This window comes from Macaca thibetana, chromosome 17, assembly GCF_024542745.1.
Source record: "Macaca thibetana thibetana isolate TM-01 chromosome 17, ASM2454274v1, whole genome shotgun sequence".
Taxonomy (NCBI): domain Eukaryota; kingdom Metazoa; phylum Chordata; class Mammalia; order Primates; family Cercopithecidae; genus Macaca; species Macaca thibetana.
Window position 1 is genome coordinate 374,303 of NC_065594.1, and position 15,925 is coordinate 390,227.

At 38.8% G+C, this 15,925-nt stretch overlaps 4 protein-coding genes across 22 annotated transcripts in view; 2 read left to right on the forward strand and 2 right to left on the reverse strand.

The window, feature by feature from the left end:
* Window positions 1–15,925, reverse strand: part of MRPL57 (mitochondrial ribosomal protein L57) — a 407,990-nt gene that overhangs the window by 280,795 nt on the left and 111,270 nt on the right. The gene's annotated exons all lie outside the window — the stretch shown is intronic.
* Window positions 1–15,925, reverse strand: part of SAP18 (Sin3A associated protein 18) — a 556,924-nt gene that overhangs the window by 248,131 nt on the left and 292,868 nt on the right. Inside the window, exon 1 of one of the 16 annotated variants that reach the window (XM_050766779.1) lies at window positions 10,670–10,674. The exons of 13 other annotated variants lie outside the window; for them this stretch is intronic. The gene's annotated coding sequence lies outside the window, so the exon portion shown is untranslated. Of the gene's footprint in view, window positions 1–6,946; window positions 6,951–9,450; window positions 9,456–10,669; window positions 10,675–15,925 lie in introns of those variants that run through there. 2 more of the 16 variants (XM_050766778.1, XM_050766772.1) reach the window with 2 other exon arrangements.
* Window positions 1–15,925, forward strand: part of EEF1AKMT1 (EEF1A lysine methyltransferase 1) — a 351,602-nt gene that overhangs the window by 198,620 nt on the left and 137,057 nt on the right. The window lies entirely within an intron of this gene.
* The window catches only part of XPO4 (exportin 4), a 113,676-nt gene that overhangs the window by 49,173 nt on the left and 48,578 nt on the right, over window positions 1–15,925 (forward strand). For all 4 annotated transcript variants that reach the window (XM_050766730.1, XM_050766728.1, XM_050766729.1 and 1 more), the window contains one exon: window positions 12,060–12,172. In XM_050766730.1, coding sequence (XP_050622687.1) covers window positions 12,060–12,172 — 113 coding nt within the window. The remainder of the gene's footprint in view (window positions 1–12,059; window positions 12,173–15,925) is intronic.

Here is a 15,925-nt window from a genome sequence, read left to right on the forward strand (position 1 = left end):
TAGGGATTACAGGCATGTAATCCCTACTCAGATGGCTGGGATTACAGGCGTGCACCACCACACCTAGCTTATTTTTGTATTTTTAGTAGAGACGGGTTTTATCATGTTGGCTACGCTGGTCTTGAACTCCTGGCCTCAAGTTGATCCACCCACCTTGGCCTGCCAAAGTGTTGGGATTACAGACATGAGCCACCGCACCTGGCCCTGACTAATTTTTTTGTTTTAATTTTTGTGGAGATGGAGTCTTGCTGTGTTGGCCAGGCTGGCCTCAAACTCCTGGCTTCAAGTGATTCTCCTCCTTCAGCCTCCTAAAGTGCTGGCATTACAGGCGTGAGCCAACGTGCCCAGCCTCAATAATAGTTTTATTGAGATGTAATTCACACACTATACTATATACCCATTTAAAATGTATAATTCAGTGTTTTTTTTTGTTTTGTTTTGTTTTGTTTTGTTTTTTTTTTTGAGACGGAGTCTTGCTCTGTCACCTAGGCTGGAGTGCAATGGCCGGATCTCAGCTCACTGCAAGCTCCGCCTCCCGGGTTGACGCCATTCTCCTGCCTCAGCCTCCCGAGTAGCTGGGACTACAGGCGCCTGCCACCACACCCAGCTAGTTTTTTGTATTTTTTTTAGTAGAGACAGGGTTTCACCGTGTTCGCCAGGATGGTCTCCATCTCCTGACCTCGTGATCCGCCCGTCTCGGCCTCCCAAAGTGCTGGGATTACAGGCTTGAGCCACCGCGCCCGGCCAATTCAGTGTTTTTTAGTATCTTCATAGAGTTGTACAGCAATAATTGTCAGTAGTTTTAAAACATTTTCATCATCCCAAAAAGAAACCCTGTGTCCATTAGCAGTTAGTCTGCATTTCTACCTTCTCCAGTCCTTAGCAGTCACTTTCTGTCGATGGATTTGCCTATTCTAGACCTGACGTATAAATGGAATCATATAATATGTGGTCCTTTGTGATTGGCTTCTTTTTTTTTTTTTTTTTTTGAGACGGAGTTTCACTGTTTCCCATGTGGAGTGTAGTGGCGCAGTCTCAGCTCACTGCAACCTCCGCCTCCTGAGTGCAAGCGATTTTCCTGCCTCAGCCTCCCGGGTAGCCGGGACTATAGGCACACACCACTACACCCTGCTAATTTTGTATTTTTTAGTAGAGATGGAGTTTCACCATGTTGACCAGGCTGGTCTTGAACTCCTGGCCTCAAGTGATCTGCCCGCCTCGACCTCCCAAAGTGCTGGGATTACTGGTGTCATCCACTGCACCCATACTGGCTTCTTTCACTTAGCATAATGATTTCAAGATCATTTGGTAGCCTGCAGCATCAATCAGTTCTTCCTTCCTTTTTATTGCCATAATAGTGTATGGATATACCACTTTTAAAATCCATTTATCAGTTGATGGACAGTTGAGTTGTTTCCCCTTTTTGACTATTGTTAATAATGCTGCTGTGAGAATTCATCTATAATTTTTGTGTGGACTTAGGGTTTCATTTCTGTTTGAGAGGCCGAGGTGGGAAGATTTCTTGAGGCCAGGATTTTGAGGGTGCAGTCAGCTGTCATCACACCACTGCACTCCAGCCTGGGCAACAGAACAAGACCAAAATGTAATTTCTTTTTTTTTTTTTGAGACAGAGTCTTGCTCTGTCCCCCAGGCTGGAGTGCAGTGGCGCAATCTCAGCTCACTACAAGCTCCACCTCCCGGGTTCATGCCATTCTCCTGCCTCAGCCTCCCGAGTAGCTGGGACCACAGGTGCCTGCCACCACGCCCGGCTAATTTTTTTGTATTTTTAGTAGAGACAGGGTTTCACCGTGTTAGCCAGGATGGTCTCGATCTCCTGACCCTTGTGATCCGCCCATCTCGGCCTCCCAAAGTGTTGGGATTACAGGCGTGAGCCACTGTGCCCAGCCTGAAAAGGTAATTTCTTATATAAAGTACTGTATTAAAATATTAATTAAAATATTGAGAAAACCAACTGAAGCTGACTGAGCAGTGGCTCTAGGATGTGCATAGAGAGATACTGACAAAATAATGTAAAGAGTAAATAGATATTAATATTTAAGGGCATTAATGCTATCATAGTTAATAACTTGTATTACAGTGTTCTTAGGTCAAGATTTGTGCTCATACAAAGTTTCACTAATGAAATCATAACTTGGCTGGGTGCAGTGGCTCATGCTTGTAATCCCAGTACTTTGGGAGGCCAAGGCTGGTGGATCGCTGGAGCTCAGGAGTTTGAGACCAGCCTGGGCAACATGGCAAAACCTCATGATGTGGTTTGGCTCTGTGTCCCCACCCAAATCTCATCTTGAATTGTACTCTCATAATTCCCATGTGTTGTGGGAGGGACCTGGTGGGAGATAATTGAGTCATGGGGACGGTTTCCCCCATACTGTTCTCACGGTAGTGAATAAGTCTCATAAGATCTGATGGTTTTATCAGGGGTTTCCACTTTTGCGTCTTCCTCATTCTGTCTTTGCCTGCTGCCATCCATGTAAGACAGGACTTGTTCTTCTTTGCCTTCCGCCATGATTGTTCCATATGTCTCCAGCCACGTGGAACTGTAAGTCCAATTAAACCTCTTTCTTTTGTAAATTGCTGAATCTCGGGCATGTCTTTATCAGCAGCCTGAGAATGGACTAATACACCCCATCTCTTACAAAAAATCGCCAGGTGTGGTGATACACACCTGTGACCCCATTATTTGGGGGCTGAGGCAGGAGAATTGCTTGAGCCTGGGAATCAGAGGTTGCAGTGAACTGAGATTGCACCACTGCACTCTATCTCTAGCCTGAGGGATAGAGTGAAGACTGTCTCCAAAAAAAAGAAGAAGAAGAAAGAAAAAGAAAACAAACAAATCATAACTCTTTAACATTGATTCTCATCCAGGAACAATTTTGTACGGTTGGTACATTTGGTGGTGTCTTGAGACAATATTGATTGTAACCACTCAGGAAATGCTACTGGCAGCTGTTGGGTTGAGGCTAGGGATGCTGCTAAACATCCTAAACATCCTACAAAGCATGGAACAGCCCCACACAGGCGATTATTGGACCCAAAGTATCAATAGTCATCCACACAAAAACTTGTACGTGAATGTTCAGAGCAGTACTATATGAATAGGCTATTCATACTATATGAGTAGAAACAACCCAAATGGCTATCAGCTGATGAATGGATAAATAAAATGTGGTATATCCATATCATGGGAATATTACTTGTCATAAAAAGGCATGAGTTACTGATACATGCTACAACATATGTAAAAAACATTATACTGAGTGAAAAAAGCCATTCACAAAAGACCACAAATTCTATGATAACATTTGTATGAAATGTCCAGGATGGGCAAATCTATAGAGACAGAAAGGTTAGTGGTTACCTAGAACTGGAGTGATTGGAAGAATGTGGGAGGTGACTGCTAAAGCATATGGGGTCTTTCTGGCACAATGGAAATGTTCCAAGATTAGATCACGGTTGTGGTTGCACAAATTTGTGAATATGCTAAAATCATTGAACTGGACACTCAGTGGGTAAATTGCGTACTGTGTGAATTATGTCTTAATGAAGCCTTTAAAAGTAGCCATCATGCCACAGTTTAGAAACCCACTTTACACAGGTCAGCTGCACCATTGGTAGAAGATAGAAGGAGATTGGGGTGGAGATAAAGTTGTGGGAGAGTGCTCTGATGGGGCCCTTGAAGTTAAGGAAGTAAGAGAGATGGTCCAAGGAGAAGCAGAGGATCCATGTCAGGACCTTTAGGTGCATCAGTAGTTAAAAAGCAGGAAGAAGCAAAAGAAAATAAGAAAGCCAATTAAGACAAGTGGATGGGAGAACAAGGCAGGGTGTGTTTGGGAAGCAAAGAGATGATGTTTCAAGGAATCAGGTAGTCACCATCGTCTGTTACCGACAGGTAAGATGTGTTTTATTATAGTTTTTTAAACTGATAGAATTGCAAGGAGAATGATAGAATATTAAAGCACACATATGTATAAAGCCCTTGTGAAGTATTTTCTTTTGTCCTCTCTTTTTTTGAGTAATCAGTATTTCTTCCAACTATTGTCTGTTTTTACCTGGCATTGTACCCTTTAAAAAGAAAGTAGATGCAGCACATGGTGACTAACACCTGAATCTCAGCACTTTGGGAGGCTGAGGCAGGAGGATGGCTTGAGCTTGGGAGTTCAAAGTTACCTTGAGCTATGATTGCACCACTGCACTCCAGCCTGGGCAACGGAGGAAGACCTTGTCTCTTAGAACAAAAACAAACAAAAAACAAAGTTAAGTTTTCTGATTTTTAAAAATTATTATTAATTTATACAAATAGAGTCTTTCTCTGTCACCAAAGCTGAGGTGTAGTGGCATGATCATGGCTCACTGCAGGCTTGACCTCTGAGTTCAAGTGATCCTCCTGCCTCAGCCTCCCGAGTAGCTAGAACCACAGGTACACATCACACCTGGCTAATTTTTAAATTTTTTTGTAGGGCAGGGTCCCACTATGTTGCTCAGCCTGTCCTCAAACTGTCCTGGGCTCAAGTGATCCTCCCTCTTTGGCATCCAAAAGTGCTGGGATTACAGGCATGAGCCACTGTGCTTGGCCTGGATTTATTTATTAAAGTTTTTTTTTTTAAATTTATTTCAACGCTGTTTCATAGTTTCCAGAGTAAAAGGTTATTAAATGTATTCTAAGTACTTTTTTTTTTTTGAGACTGGGTCTCACCCTGTTGCCCTGGCTGGAGTGTAGGGGTGTAATCACGGCTCACGGCAGCCTCGACCTCTTGGGCTCAAGCGATCCTCTCAACTTCAGCCTTCTGAGTAGCTGGGACTGTAGCACGCTTCATGATGCTGATTTTTGTAGAGATGGGGTTTTGCTGTGTTGCTCAGACTTGTCAGTATTCTTTTATTACTCAATTGTAAATTGTTTTTTAATTTCATTTTCACACTGTACAGGGAAAAACAAATGATTTTTGTATGTCGATCTTGTATCCTGTAATCTTGCTGAACTTGCTTATTAATGCTAATGAATTATATACATGATTATATTATCTGCAAACCATTATATTTGTTGAGGATTATTATATGTGGGTTTTCTATGTGCAGCAGGTGATTTATGAAAGCATCCACCTATCCAGACCCAGTGGTGCAAAGTCCACAGTTTCTGGGATTTGGTAGATGTTCACCCAGAGGGTAAATTCCTCTGCACTTTGTAGCCCCTTGTTACCCTGAGACTCTTGAGACAATTGACTTGCTTCTCATTCTGTTTTAGATCGTTGTTGTGCAAAGAAAGTGTCCTAGTCCTGTGGTCCTCCGTCATACCATCTTCCCCGTTTGAAAGTGGGCGCTAGGGTCCGGGGCGATCTTGTCACCGCCTCCCTCTCGTAGCTCTTCTGGTAGAGCTGCACTCGCAGGCCACGTGCCTTCTGCCTTGTTTCTGGCACGTGCGGCTTCTCTGCCGGGTCCTCTGTCTTTGCCTGATCCCCTCCTAATTGTACTTCAGCCTAGACCAGGTTGGCTTTCTTTTGCTGTGTTCTCCCCTTGCATGTTGTATATGATTTTTTTCCCGTTTGGCTCCCTTCTCGCTGTAATTTTTCATTCCTTTGATTATTTAAGTACAGTTAGCCCTCCAAATTTGTGGGTCCCACATCCTTGGATTCAACTGAGGATCAAAAATATTCTAAATAAAAAATAACAATACAACAATTAAAAAAATGCAAATTTTCAAAACAGTGCAACAATGTACATAGCACTTACATAGTGTTGGGTATTATAATTAATCTAGAGGTGATTTAAGGTATATGGGATGTTTATAAGTTACATGCAAATACGATGCCATTTTATAAGAGAGACTGTGGATTTATATCAGAGCATCTCTGGATTTTGGTAACCACAGGAGGCTCTGGAACCAGTCCCCCTCCGGATATTGAGGGAGAACAGTGGTGTCTGTTTACCTACTCCGTGAACGCATGGGCCATGCTTTTGCTCACTGCATTGTTAGACCCTAGCACAGATGCTCAGTAAATATTTATTGTTATATATTTATTATTTAATTATTGAAGGAAACTGGTTCAGAAGTATTAGCTCAGTTTTTGGATGTTTGTTTACTATAAATATAGTTCGGCTAGTAGTTCACCTGGTGTCCATAAATGCTTAAGGGTTTTGGCAATCCTAATCATAAGTGACAATATCATTTTGTAACAAGAATGTTTGGCAGGTATGTGTGGTATGTTGGCTTCAGTGATATTTCTTTTTTTAGTTTGGTTACACTGCCTTTTATTGGTATTCTATTTTTGTGGATCTGATTTGGTTTTGGTAAACTTTTTTTTTTTTAAACTTAATCTCTTGGGGAAAGCTAACTGGATTATAGAGTAGTAATGGGATACAGAAGCTTTCACCTAAATTGGATTTCCAGTAAAGCCAGCCTTTACTGTTTGGAGGCAAGGCTTGGGAAAACATTCAGGTAAGGTCACTCCTGTCTTTCAAAGGATTTGTGGTTGCTTGGACTGTGTGGGCTGTAAGACTGGGGTCGTTGGTTCTGTGCTGTGCCAGAAGGAGAAGTAGCAGTTTTTGTTGTTAGAAAATTTAATAGCGAAAGGGATTAAATATTTAAGAAAGAAAATGGGCTTGCTGTACCTCCTGAAACTTTGTTTTACTGATGAAGTAGGGTAAAAAATAGTATGGAAAGATGAAGGGAGTAAAGCATTTATTCCTTATGTGAAATGCCCATTTTTGCTACAAGATCTATCTGTATTGTAAAGTAATCATAAGAATAGGCAGAGGAAATTTTCAGATTGTCCGTATTTGCTTGAGGATAATGTGTAGCTATTGTATGCCTCATTTAATTATTTTTTTTGAGTGTCATTCACAATCACAAAACGATACCCTTACTGAAAGTGTTAGTGGATAAACTTAATTGCATATTTAAGGACGTGTGTATTTCCAAAGATGATGTTTTCCCCCCTTCATGTTAAGATGTACGTATTTAATGATAATGCCGTTTGTCGTATGAGAACTTGAGACCGAAGATTTAGTAGGATTATCCAGTGACAGTCAGTACAGGGTGCGATTAAGCTGTCCTTCTGGCTCTCGGCCTGGTGTATGTTTGTCTCTGGCCATGCAGTTACAGAATAGGGCAGGTGGTACATTTATATATGCCTTTGATTTCTCAAAGTTGGTGAGCTTTCCTAAGTGGAGAATTTTAGAGCTAGATAGGATTGTTGTGGGAGAGGGGGCAGGGAATGGAGAGTTGATTCTTCACTCTTCTGTGGTGCAGTCGAATTTATATGTAGCTGGAACTGATTTTCCGAGGGATTATGATGGCGTTGAGCTTAGAAGACTGGTTGGGTTTTAGCACTTCAGAATTGGATCCCTTGCCGGAACTCTTGCTACGAGGGAGTGGACTTGTATTTGGTACAGAGACCACCCCCCGCAAAAAAATCACCGTGCTGAAGGTCCTGATTCTTTGATTTGGTGAGAACATGGGAAGGTAAAGTAAGATCAGATGTGTATGACAGATTTTTTTTTAAGATAGAGGGTTAGCAAAAGACTGAAAGCAGCTCTGTTTGGCTTTCTTATTGATGGAATTGTGGTTTGTTTGGTTACAAATGAATCATTCTGATAAAAATATAAATTGCATGCATTCAGTATTTATTTTTGAAAAATATATAAAGCCATAGCCCAAGAAAATTCTTGAATTATACTCTCGTTTGAACTTTGGTGAAATAATAGCTATTTAGTTCCAATCTTTTGTGACTTTTATGTCTCATAAAATTTGATTAGCATATAATGAGAGACAGTTTAGTGAATAATCAGTTCATTGTCAAACTGTTCTTTTGTTGGTGACATATTCGTTGTAAAAGATAAAGAATGTAATGTCCAGATACTATAAAATGCTAAAGTGGTGACTATAAATCAAACTTTTGAAAGTTTTAAAAGGAAACTATTGTTTTATTAAAATTATGTTTAAATGAAAGTATTGCTTTATTTAACCTTGAAATTATTTTTAAAATACTGCTTTAAGAATAGTAGTGCTAGATTTCCGAATTCTGGTGGAGTGGTTCTGTTTGTTTTTTAAGTTAAGCATCTAAGAATTATCTGGGGTGGAAATGGTGTTTTTTGATTTCTTATAAGAATCCGTAAGAATTATCTGGGGTTGAAATACTATTTTTTTATTTCTTATACATACAGATAGAAATAGTCATTTGAGAATACCTGATTAAAAATGAATTACCTTAATTCTTTATATTATTTTGAATGTAAAGATATGGTCCAGATTTGTATATCGTTATTCTGCCCACATTGTGATATGCTCTTCACTAGGTTTTTTTTTCAAATTGAAAAGTAATGCATGTACATGAATAATAACAATATTTTAGGTAACAGTAAACGTTATAGAATGCATAGTAAGCCTCCCTCCCACATAGAGCCGGCATAGTCTCTTATTCAGGGGCAGCAACTTCAGCAGTTTCACGGTACAATCTGATGACTAAAACATATTTCTTGTCAGAATAGCATTGTCTTTAAATATTTGTTCTGTATAAACATTTTAATGCTGTTCCATATAAATATTTATTATACTGTTCTTTTTGTTTTATGTTTATTTAAATGCTTTTGGGAATATTAATTTTTTTTAGTAGAGTGGGATATGATTTGTAGTTACAGGATTGTAATTGTGTCTTATAAAAACTATAATACAGTACATGTGCATTTTTATTATGGTATATAATAGTGGTATTATTAGTGGTATTGCCAGGCTGGCTGATAGAAGGTGGTGAAGTCTGTGGTGTTGTAGATTAGTTTTTCAGTGGAAGGTAAGTGTAGCCTCTTTGCATGGAGCATTACAAGTGTGCATTCTTGTTAGAAGACAGACCTCATGCCAGAGATAAAAATCCTTTCCAGGTTTGGGATTGGAAAACAAAAGTAACACGGAGCTTTGTAATAATTACGGGGAAAAGTATTTTCTGATAGATATTAAATACTAACTCATAAATCTCCCATGCTCTTGGCCACATATAAGGAATTATAATCTTAAAAATATTCTGGTTACCAACATTTGAAGAAAATTGGCCACAGGATTGGGCACCAGGGACAGTGTGCTGAAAAACAGACCATGATTAGGAGAGGCTAGACCAAGATTTTAAAAAATCAGATTTCAGGGTTATTTTGAATCTGATGTTACATGAGCCATTGCAGTGAATTCCATTTTATATCTGGAAAAAGTCCTTTTTAAAACTCATGTCCATTTTCCCTTAATGTAAATAATTGATATCCAGAAGTATTAATAGAGTATATGCTTTCTATAATTTATAAAAAGGTAGAGGAGAGAATTATACGAGAATTTTGGTTTAGGTTTAATAGTTTCCTTTTGTAAGATTTCTTCCTGTATTTTCTTACTGATACTTCTGTAAGATTTATTGAATCTTTAGGTTATCATCTCCCTCTTACCAAAACACACTGTTACCCCCCTTGCTGTGTTATACCTGGAAGGCATAATTAGAATGTGAGAGATTCTCCTCATTTACTTGGAATAGAGTTTTTCATATATCCAGAAGTAGCAAAATTCATGAATATGATTCCCTTCGTTTCTGCCACCTGTGTTGTCCTCTGTACTTGAACTGTCTGCAGCTCTTGAAGGGAGGTTTGGGCTTTCATTCTCTTGCAGTTACAGTACCTGAAGTATTTGCCTTCTTACTCTCAGGGATCATACATCTGCTAACTACTAACATGGTAAATGGTCAGGTTTGAGGCCAACCATTTTGTTATGGTTATGTGAACCCATTTATCTGTTTCATATCCTAACTAATTTAAAAATAAAATCATAACACCTTTTATAAGCATATGAAATATTACAAAATCATTACTTTCCTAGTTGAAAATGTTACATATGTATATTTCGTTTGTTAGATTTGGCATATTGAAAATAAAGAGAAGTAAAACTAGGAAAGAGTAAGTGAAATGTATTTAAATTTTTATGAAGTATGAAGAATTGGCCAGGTGTGCTGGCTGATGCCTATAATCCTTGCACTTTGGGAGGATGAGCCAGGAGGATCGCTGGAGCTCAGGAGTTCAAGACCTCCCTGGGCAACATAGTGAGATGCTGTCTCATTTTTAAACACACACACACACACACACACACACACACCCCCCACAAATAATTGATTGCCTTACTCAGAAGATTTATTTCATGTGCTAAAGCCTTTGCCATCCCATTATTGTGGAAACTTTCAAAGATATACAATAGTAGAGAGAATACCCAGCTTTAAACAGCCAGTCTTGTTTCATCTGTGCTCTGCCATCCCTAGACTATTTTGAAGCAAATCCTAGGTGTCCGATAAATCAGTATATTGTAGTATTGGTTGAAGAACACAGCATTGGCCTTAGACCACGATCGGTGCCTTGTAAGAAAATGGGCTCACTGTCTGTTGATAGCTCTTAGTGTTCACGGGCTGATTGTTTTCCCCTCTTTTTAAAATCAGGCTTCTTTCTTTTGGCTTTTTTGGCCTTCACCTCTTTCCCTGTACCTCCACAAGGGGGCAGATAAAGGAAGAGAGAAGGGAAGTTTAAATGAACCAGATTTGAGTTTCACTTTTGTTAACCAGTCGGAGAGAGTTGCAGAGGATTTTGGGGGTGACTTTTCAGAAACAAGCAGTGACTTTTCTTCTTGAAACAACTCATAGTGCCCCCCTTGCTCTTCAGAGACCAAATAGAACTAGCTATTTTAAAGGGGGTTAACAAATAATCTTTAAAAAAAAAAAAAAAAAAAAGGTTTCCAGAGCATTATTACAGCCTTTAATTTTCTCTGTGAATAATAATTTTTCTGTAAAAATAACGATTTAGACTTTACTCAAAATATAGTATTTGAATTTCTATCTACTTTTTTCAGACGATAGCTCTGGGTGATTGTCATTAAGATTTCTCACTGAGTTGCATAGTCGAAGTATTTTAGCTGGACATTTGATTACCAATGGAAGGGGCATAACCACTGTTTTTTGTTTGTTTGTTTGTTTGTTTTGAGACAGAGCCTCTCCCTGTCACCCAGGCTGGAGTGCAGTGGTGTGGTCACGGCTCACTGCAACCTCCGCCTCCCATGTTCAAGTGATTCTCCTGCCTCAGCCTCCCAAGTAGCTGGGATTACAGGTGCATGCCACCACGCCCAGCTAATTTTTGTATTTTCAGTAGAGATGGGTTTCACTGTGTTGGCCAGGCTGGTCTCGAACTCCTGACCTCAGGTGATCTGCCCGCCTCGGCCCTCCAAAGTGCGGAGATTACAAGCGTGAGCCACCATGACCGGCCAAGTTTTCTCATTTCTTAAAAGCCTCAGTTACTGTGGCGGTATCAATAAATAGTATTCATAAAAACCTACAAATATATATGATGGTTGCTTTATTTATGGTAAAACAGTATTCTGTTTGAAGCATGTTTGAAATTGAATGCCTGAACACCATATAAATTGCTTTTTAGTCTGTGGGAATTTTAAATAAGCATCTATGAAGTTTTTTGTTGGATTATTTCTTTGTCTTGATGTTTAGATACTATGACGTGTGGGAGTTGTTTTTCTTTGATGTTATATGTGTTTACTCTTTTTGTTCTTTTGTTTTCCCAGTGAATATATTTCTTTTGGAAAAAATGCTATTTTTCCAAGTAGACAATGTGAGACTCACATTTTGTATATGTGGTGTTAATTGTTGCAAGATATTGGGGGAAATGATGGGATAAACTTGCAGAAATTGATTCTTTTTGCATGAATTTTGGCATATGCTTTGCAATAAGAGTATTTCCTTCTGTTGCCACTATTAAATTCTCTGGTTCTCAAAGTTTCTGTATGCCTACAGCATGACACATAATTACAATGAAAGCATTACCTTACATTCCTGTAACATTCTTTTTTCCCCCAGGCACTTAATGCCTTTTATTCCTTAGCTTCATGCATGAATTATGTAGCATATGTGAAGAGGCTTAAACTGTTACCATTACAAATTCTTTCTAGATGGCTCCTGTTATATTTAGGATACACTTATACTTTAGACAAAGTAAGAATGTTATTGTTGTTGACCTTGACACCAAATAACTGGGCAGACATTATATAGCTATGTTTGAATCCTCGCAAAATGTGCTGTTGAAGCCAACAGAGTCCTGGCGGGAGACTCTTCTGGACAGCAGAGTTATGGAGCTTTTCTTCACAGTAAGTTGCAGTCTTCCTCTCTGGTAGCAAGAGCCATAGAAGAGAGGAAATGCCTTGGCGTGTTTCTTAAGTCAAACAAAACAGATTGCTTTTCTCCCCTAAAGTCTTATCTTCTCATCAATATAGCTGCTTAAATAGAAATTATTTTAAAAGTTTCTTGCTAATTTATAAAAATGTCACATAGTTATGAAGGGCTTAATATCCTAGAGCAGAAGTTCTCAAACTTTTAATTTTAGGACCCCTCTATACTCTTAAAAATTATTGAGAACTCCAAAGAACTTTTCTTTATATAGGCTATGTTTATCCTATTAAAAATTCAAACGAAACTTTACAAAATAATGTGTTAAAAAGTAACAATAAGAAACAATTACATATTAACATAAGTAACATTTTAATTAACTGTATTTTTGAAAACAAAGCAAGTTTAATGAGAAGAATAGCATTGTTTTGCGTTTTTGTAAATCTATAATATCAGACTTAATCCACTTTTAACCCGTGTGACAGTGAGAATGGGAAACGCAGCTGCTGTCTTCATGTTATATGCAAATAGTTTTTACCTGTGTGACAGTGACAGTGGGTGATGCAGATACTGTCTTCATAGGCTTATGCAGTAGTTTCTTGTCACAGGCAACCTGACAGGCTTTTAAAAAGCTTCAGGGATCCCTGGACCACAGTTTGAGAACTGCTATTCTGGAGTGTAGGTTTTATACTTCTTATATTTATGAGCCATTAGTGAAGTTGGTATTGAATAGCAGTTTATCTCATGTATAACTTTAGACAGTCCTCTTTATTATTGGCTAAATACCAAGATGTAAGCAGTATGTTCCCACATTGACCAATGTGTATCCTAATAGAGCAGTCAAAAGCTGGACAAACAATTTGTGTGTGTGCATTTATGTGTTGGATGCTAATTTGCAGTTATAGGTTGAATATACAAGTTAGTTAGATATAATGATAAGGACAAAAGTCCAAGTAAAAACCAATTAAAAGTAGAAAAGCTATTTTGCTTAATCCCAATTGTTAATTTTAGTTTCTTTTCATTTGTTTTAAAAATATAGATGAGCCCTTCAACTGCCTTTTTCTGATTGAACCATTTAAAATAAAGTAGTTACGTGGTATGTATTTTAAGATATCTAGAACAAGGTTATCTATCCATGGGTATATATAAAAGATATTTTCTATAGAAATATTCAGACTGAGCATTAAATCACCTTGTGGTTTCTTTTTAAAATCAGACAAATGATGGCTGAAACCACTGTCAAGATCAAAGGGATAATTGTAACTAAATTTTGAAATTCCGTGGCCTGCTTCATCTGACAGGAATTGTTTTGATACGAATCCAAGTCCAAGTCTTTGTATTATGCACTTGACTGAAAGTCGATTCCACTCCAGCAGTTTTTGAAAAGGTGAAAAACTTGCTGGCAGTACTGGAAACAGCTCTACCAAATCTGAACAGCTGTCTAGACAAACCAGACAGCTGCTCCTGTCAGCTGTGAACAACCACATGCAAATAACTTTTGAATTTGAAAGTTAACCCTTTTTTGCTTTATTTGAACAATTTTTGGGTTTGTAGCTATTTTCACTTAAGCAGTTTATGAACAAGTTTGTTACTTGTTTTAAAAATGAGAATGGCTAATCTTTTTATTTAATTCTGGTTAAATTTAATTTTAGTTATATGAATTTATTGCCTAATTTAAAGTACTTTTCCACTGGATATCACTTGTGCTAGATTTGGATAACCATCAGTATACTGTTGCATAAGAGCAAGACTTTAAATATGTTAATCTTAAGACTTTAAATATGTTGGAATACTTTGGGTTGCATTCTGCCCTACTGAAGTTTACAAACTTCTTGATTTTTTTTCCTTCCATAAGGTCTTGGGAAAAAAAACCCACTTTCATTGTGTTTTCTTCCTACCTTTTTGACCAGAGTCGTCTTGATCTCGCTTATAGTCTCTTCCTTCTTTGCTCATCCCATAAATATTGGCATTCCTATCTTAATTCTCAACGTTGCTGACTCTGTACACTTTCCTGTGGCTCTATTTGACACGTAGGACTTCAGGCATTGGTTCCCAGATGACTCCTCCATCTATATTCAGCACAGCCTGCTCCAGAGTTTCAGAGCCTTATAATCCAAGTGCTTACTGGATGTTTTAATTTGGATGGCCCACAGACATCTCAGATTTAACATGTTCCAGTAGAATTCGTCATCTTCCTTACTTGCTTCTCCTTCCTTGTATTCCTTTTTTTGATGCATAGCCTTGCCGTTCACCTCACTGGGCGTCCTGCTGGTCTTTGCTTTCCCTATCCCTCTGTCCTTTTCCCATATTCAGGTGGTGATTCAGCTTTCCGTTTTATAATATAGTTTATAGTGAAATACATGTTCAGATATGGAGGAACTCTTTTGTAATGATGATATTGGAAGAAAGGCAAGAATTTATATTGTATAAAAATTAAGCATTTATTAATAGTTTTATGTGGTTTATATTTCAGGTAACATAAATTAAGTTTGAACAGCACACACTGTCTCGAAAGACAGTTATTTATTTTAACTTTTTAGTTATTTCATTAGCTATTTCATTGCGGGTATTCTTTCTTTTGATTGCTCGCTTCGAGACCATAATGAACATTTAAGATTGTGAGATGGAATTTTTTTTTTTCGTTTTTTTGAGGCGGAGTCTTGCTCTGTCTCCCAGGCTGGAGTGCAGTGGCGTGATCTTGGCTCACGGCAAGCTGCACCTCCTGGGATCACGCCATTCTCCTGCCTCAGCTTCCCAAGTAGCTGGGACTGTAGGCTCCCACCACCACACCCGGCTAATTTTTTTTTTTTTAATTTTTGTATTTTTTATTAGAGATGGGGTTTCAACTTGTTAGCCAGGATGATCTCGATCTCCTGACCTTGTGATCCGCCTGTCTCAGCCTCCCAAAGTGTTGGGATTACAGGCGTGAGCCACCACGCCCAGTCCAGATGGATTCTTATTGTCCCAGATTACATTGTGTCTGTTGACAGACAGAATGTCTCCCTGGATAGCATGCTTAAATGCTGATTAGCTTCTAAGGCATCGTGATAACAATTTAATTACAGATTTCAGATAAAGAATTTATAAGAGGCCGGGCGCGGTGGCTCAAGCCTGTAATCCCAGCACTTTGGGAGGCCGAGACGGGCGGATCACGAGGTCAGGAGATCGAGACCATCCTGGCTAACACGGTGAAACCCCGTCTCTACTAAAAAATACAAAAAAAACTAGCCGGGCGAGGTGGCGGGTGCCTGTAGTCCCAGCTACTCGGGAGGCTGAGGCAGGAGAATGGCGTAAACCCGGGAGGCGGAGCTTGCAGTGAGCTGAGATCCGGCCACTGCACTCCAGCCTGGGCGACAGAGCGAGACTCCGTCTCAAAAAAAAAAAAAAAAAAAAAAAAAAAGAATTTATAAGAGTGAGTTGTGTTCAGAAGTTTGTGAACTAGACAGTGTGCATTTGTCTATTGTACTTGGAATTTACTATATAAAACTTAAAATACATTAGAATATAGTTTGAAAAATATTTGTATTCTAGACCAAGAATTTGCAGACATTTTTTGTATAGGGCCAGATAGTAAACACTTTAGGCTCTGCAGGTCATATGTTCATATTCAACACTGCCATTGTAGTACAGAAGCAGCTGTAAATGATATATAAATAAGCATGGTAGTGTTCCAGTAAAGCTTTTTGATGGTCATTAAAATGAATTTTGGCTGGGCGTGATGGCTCACGCCTGTA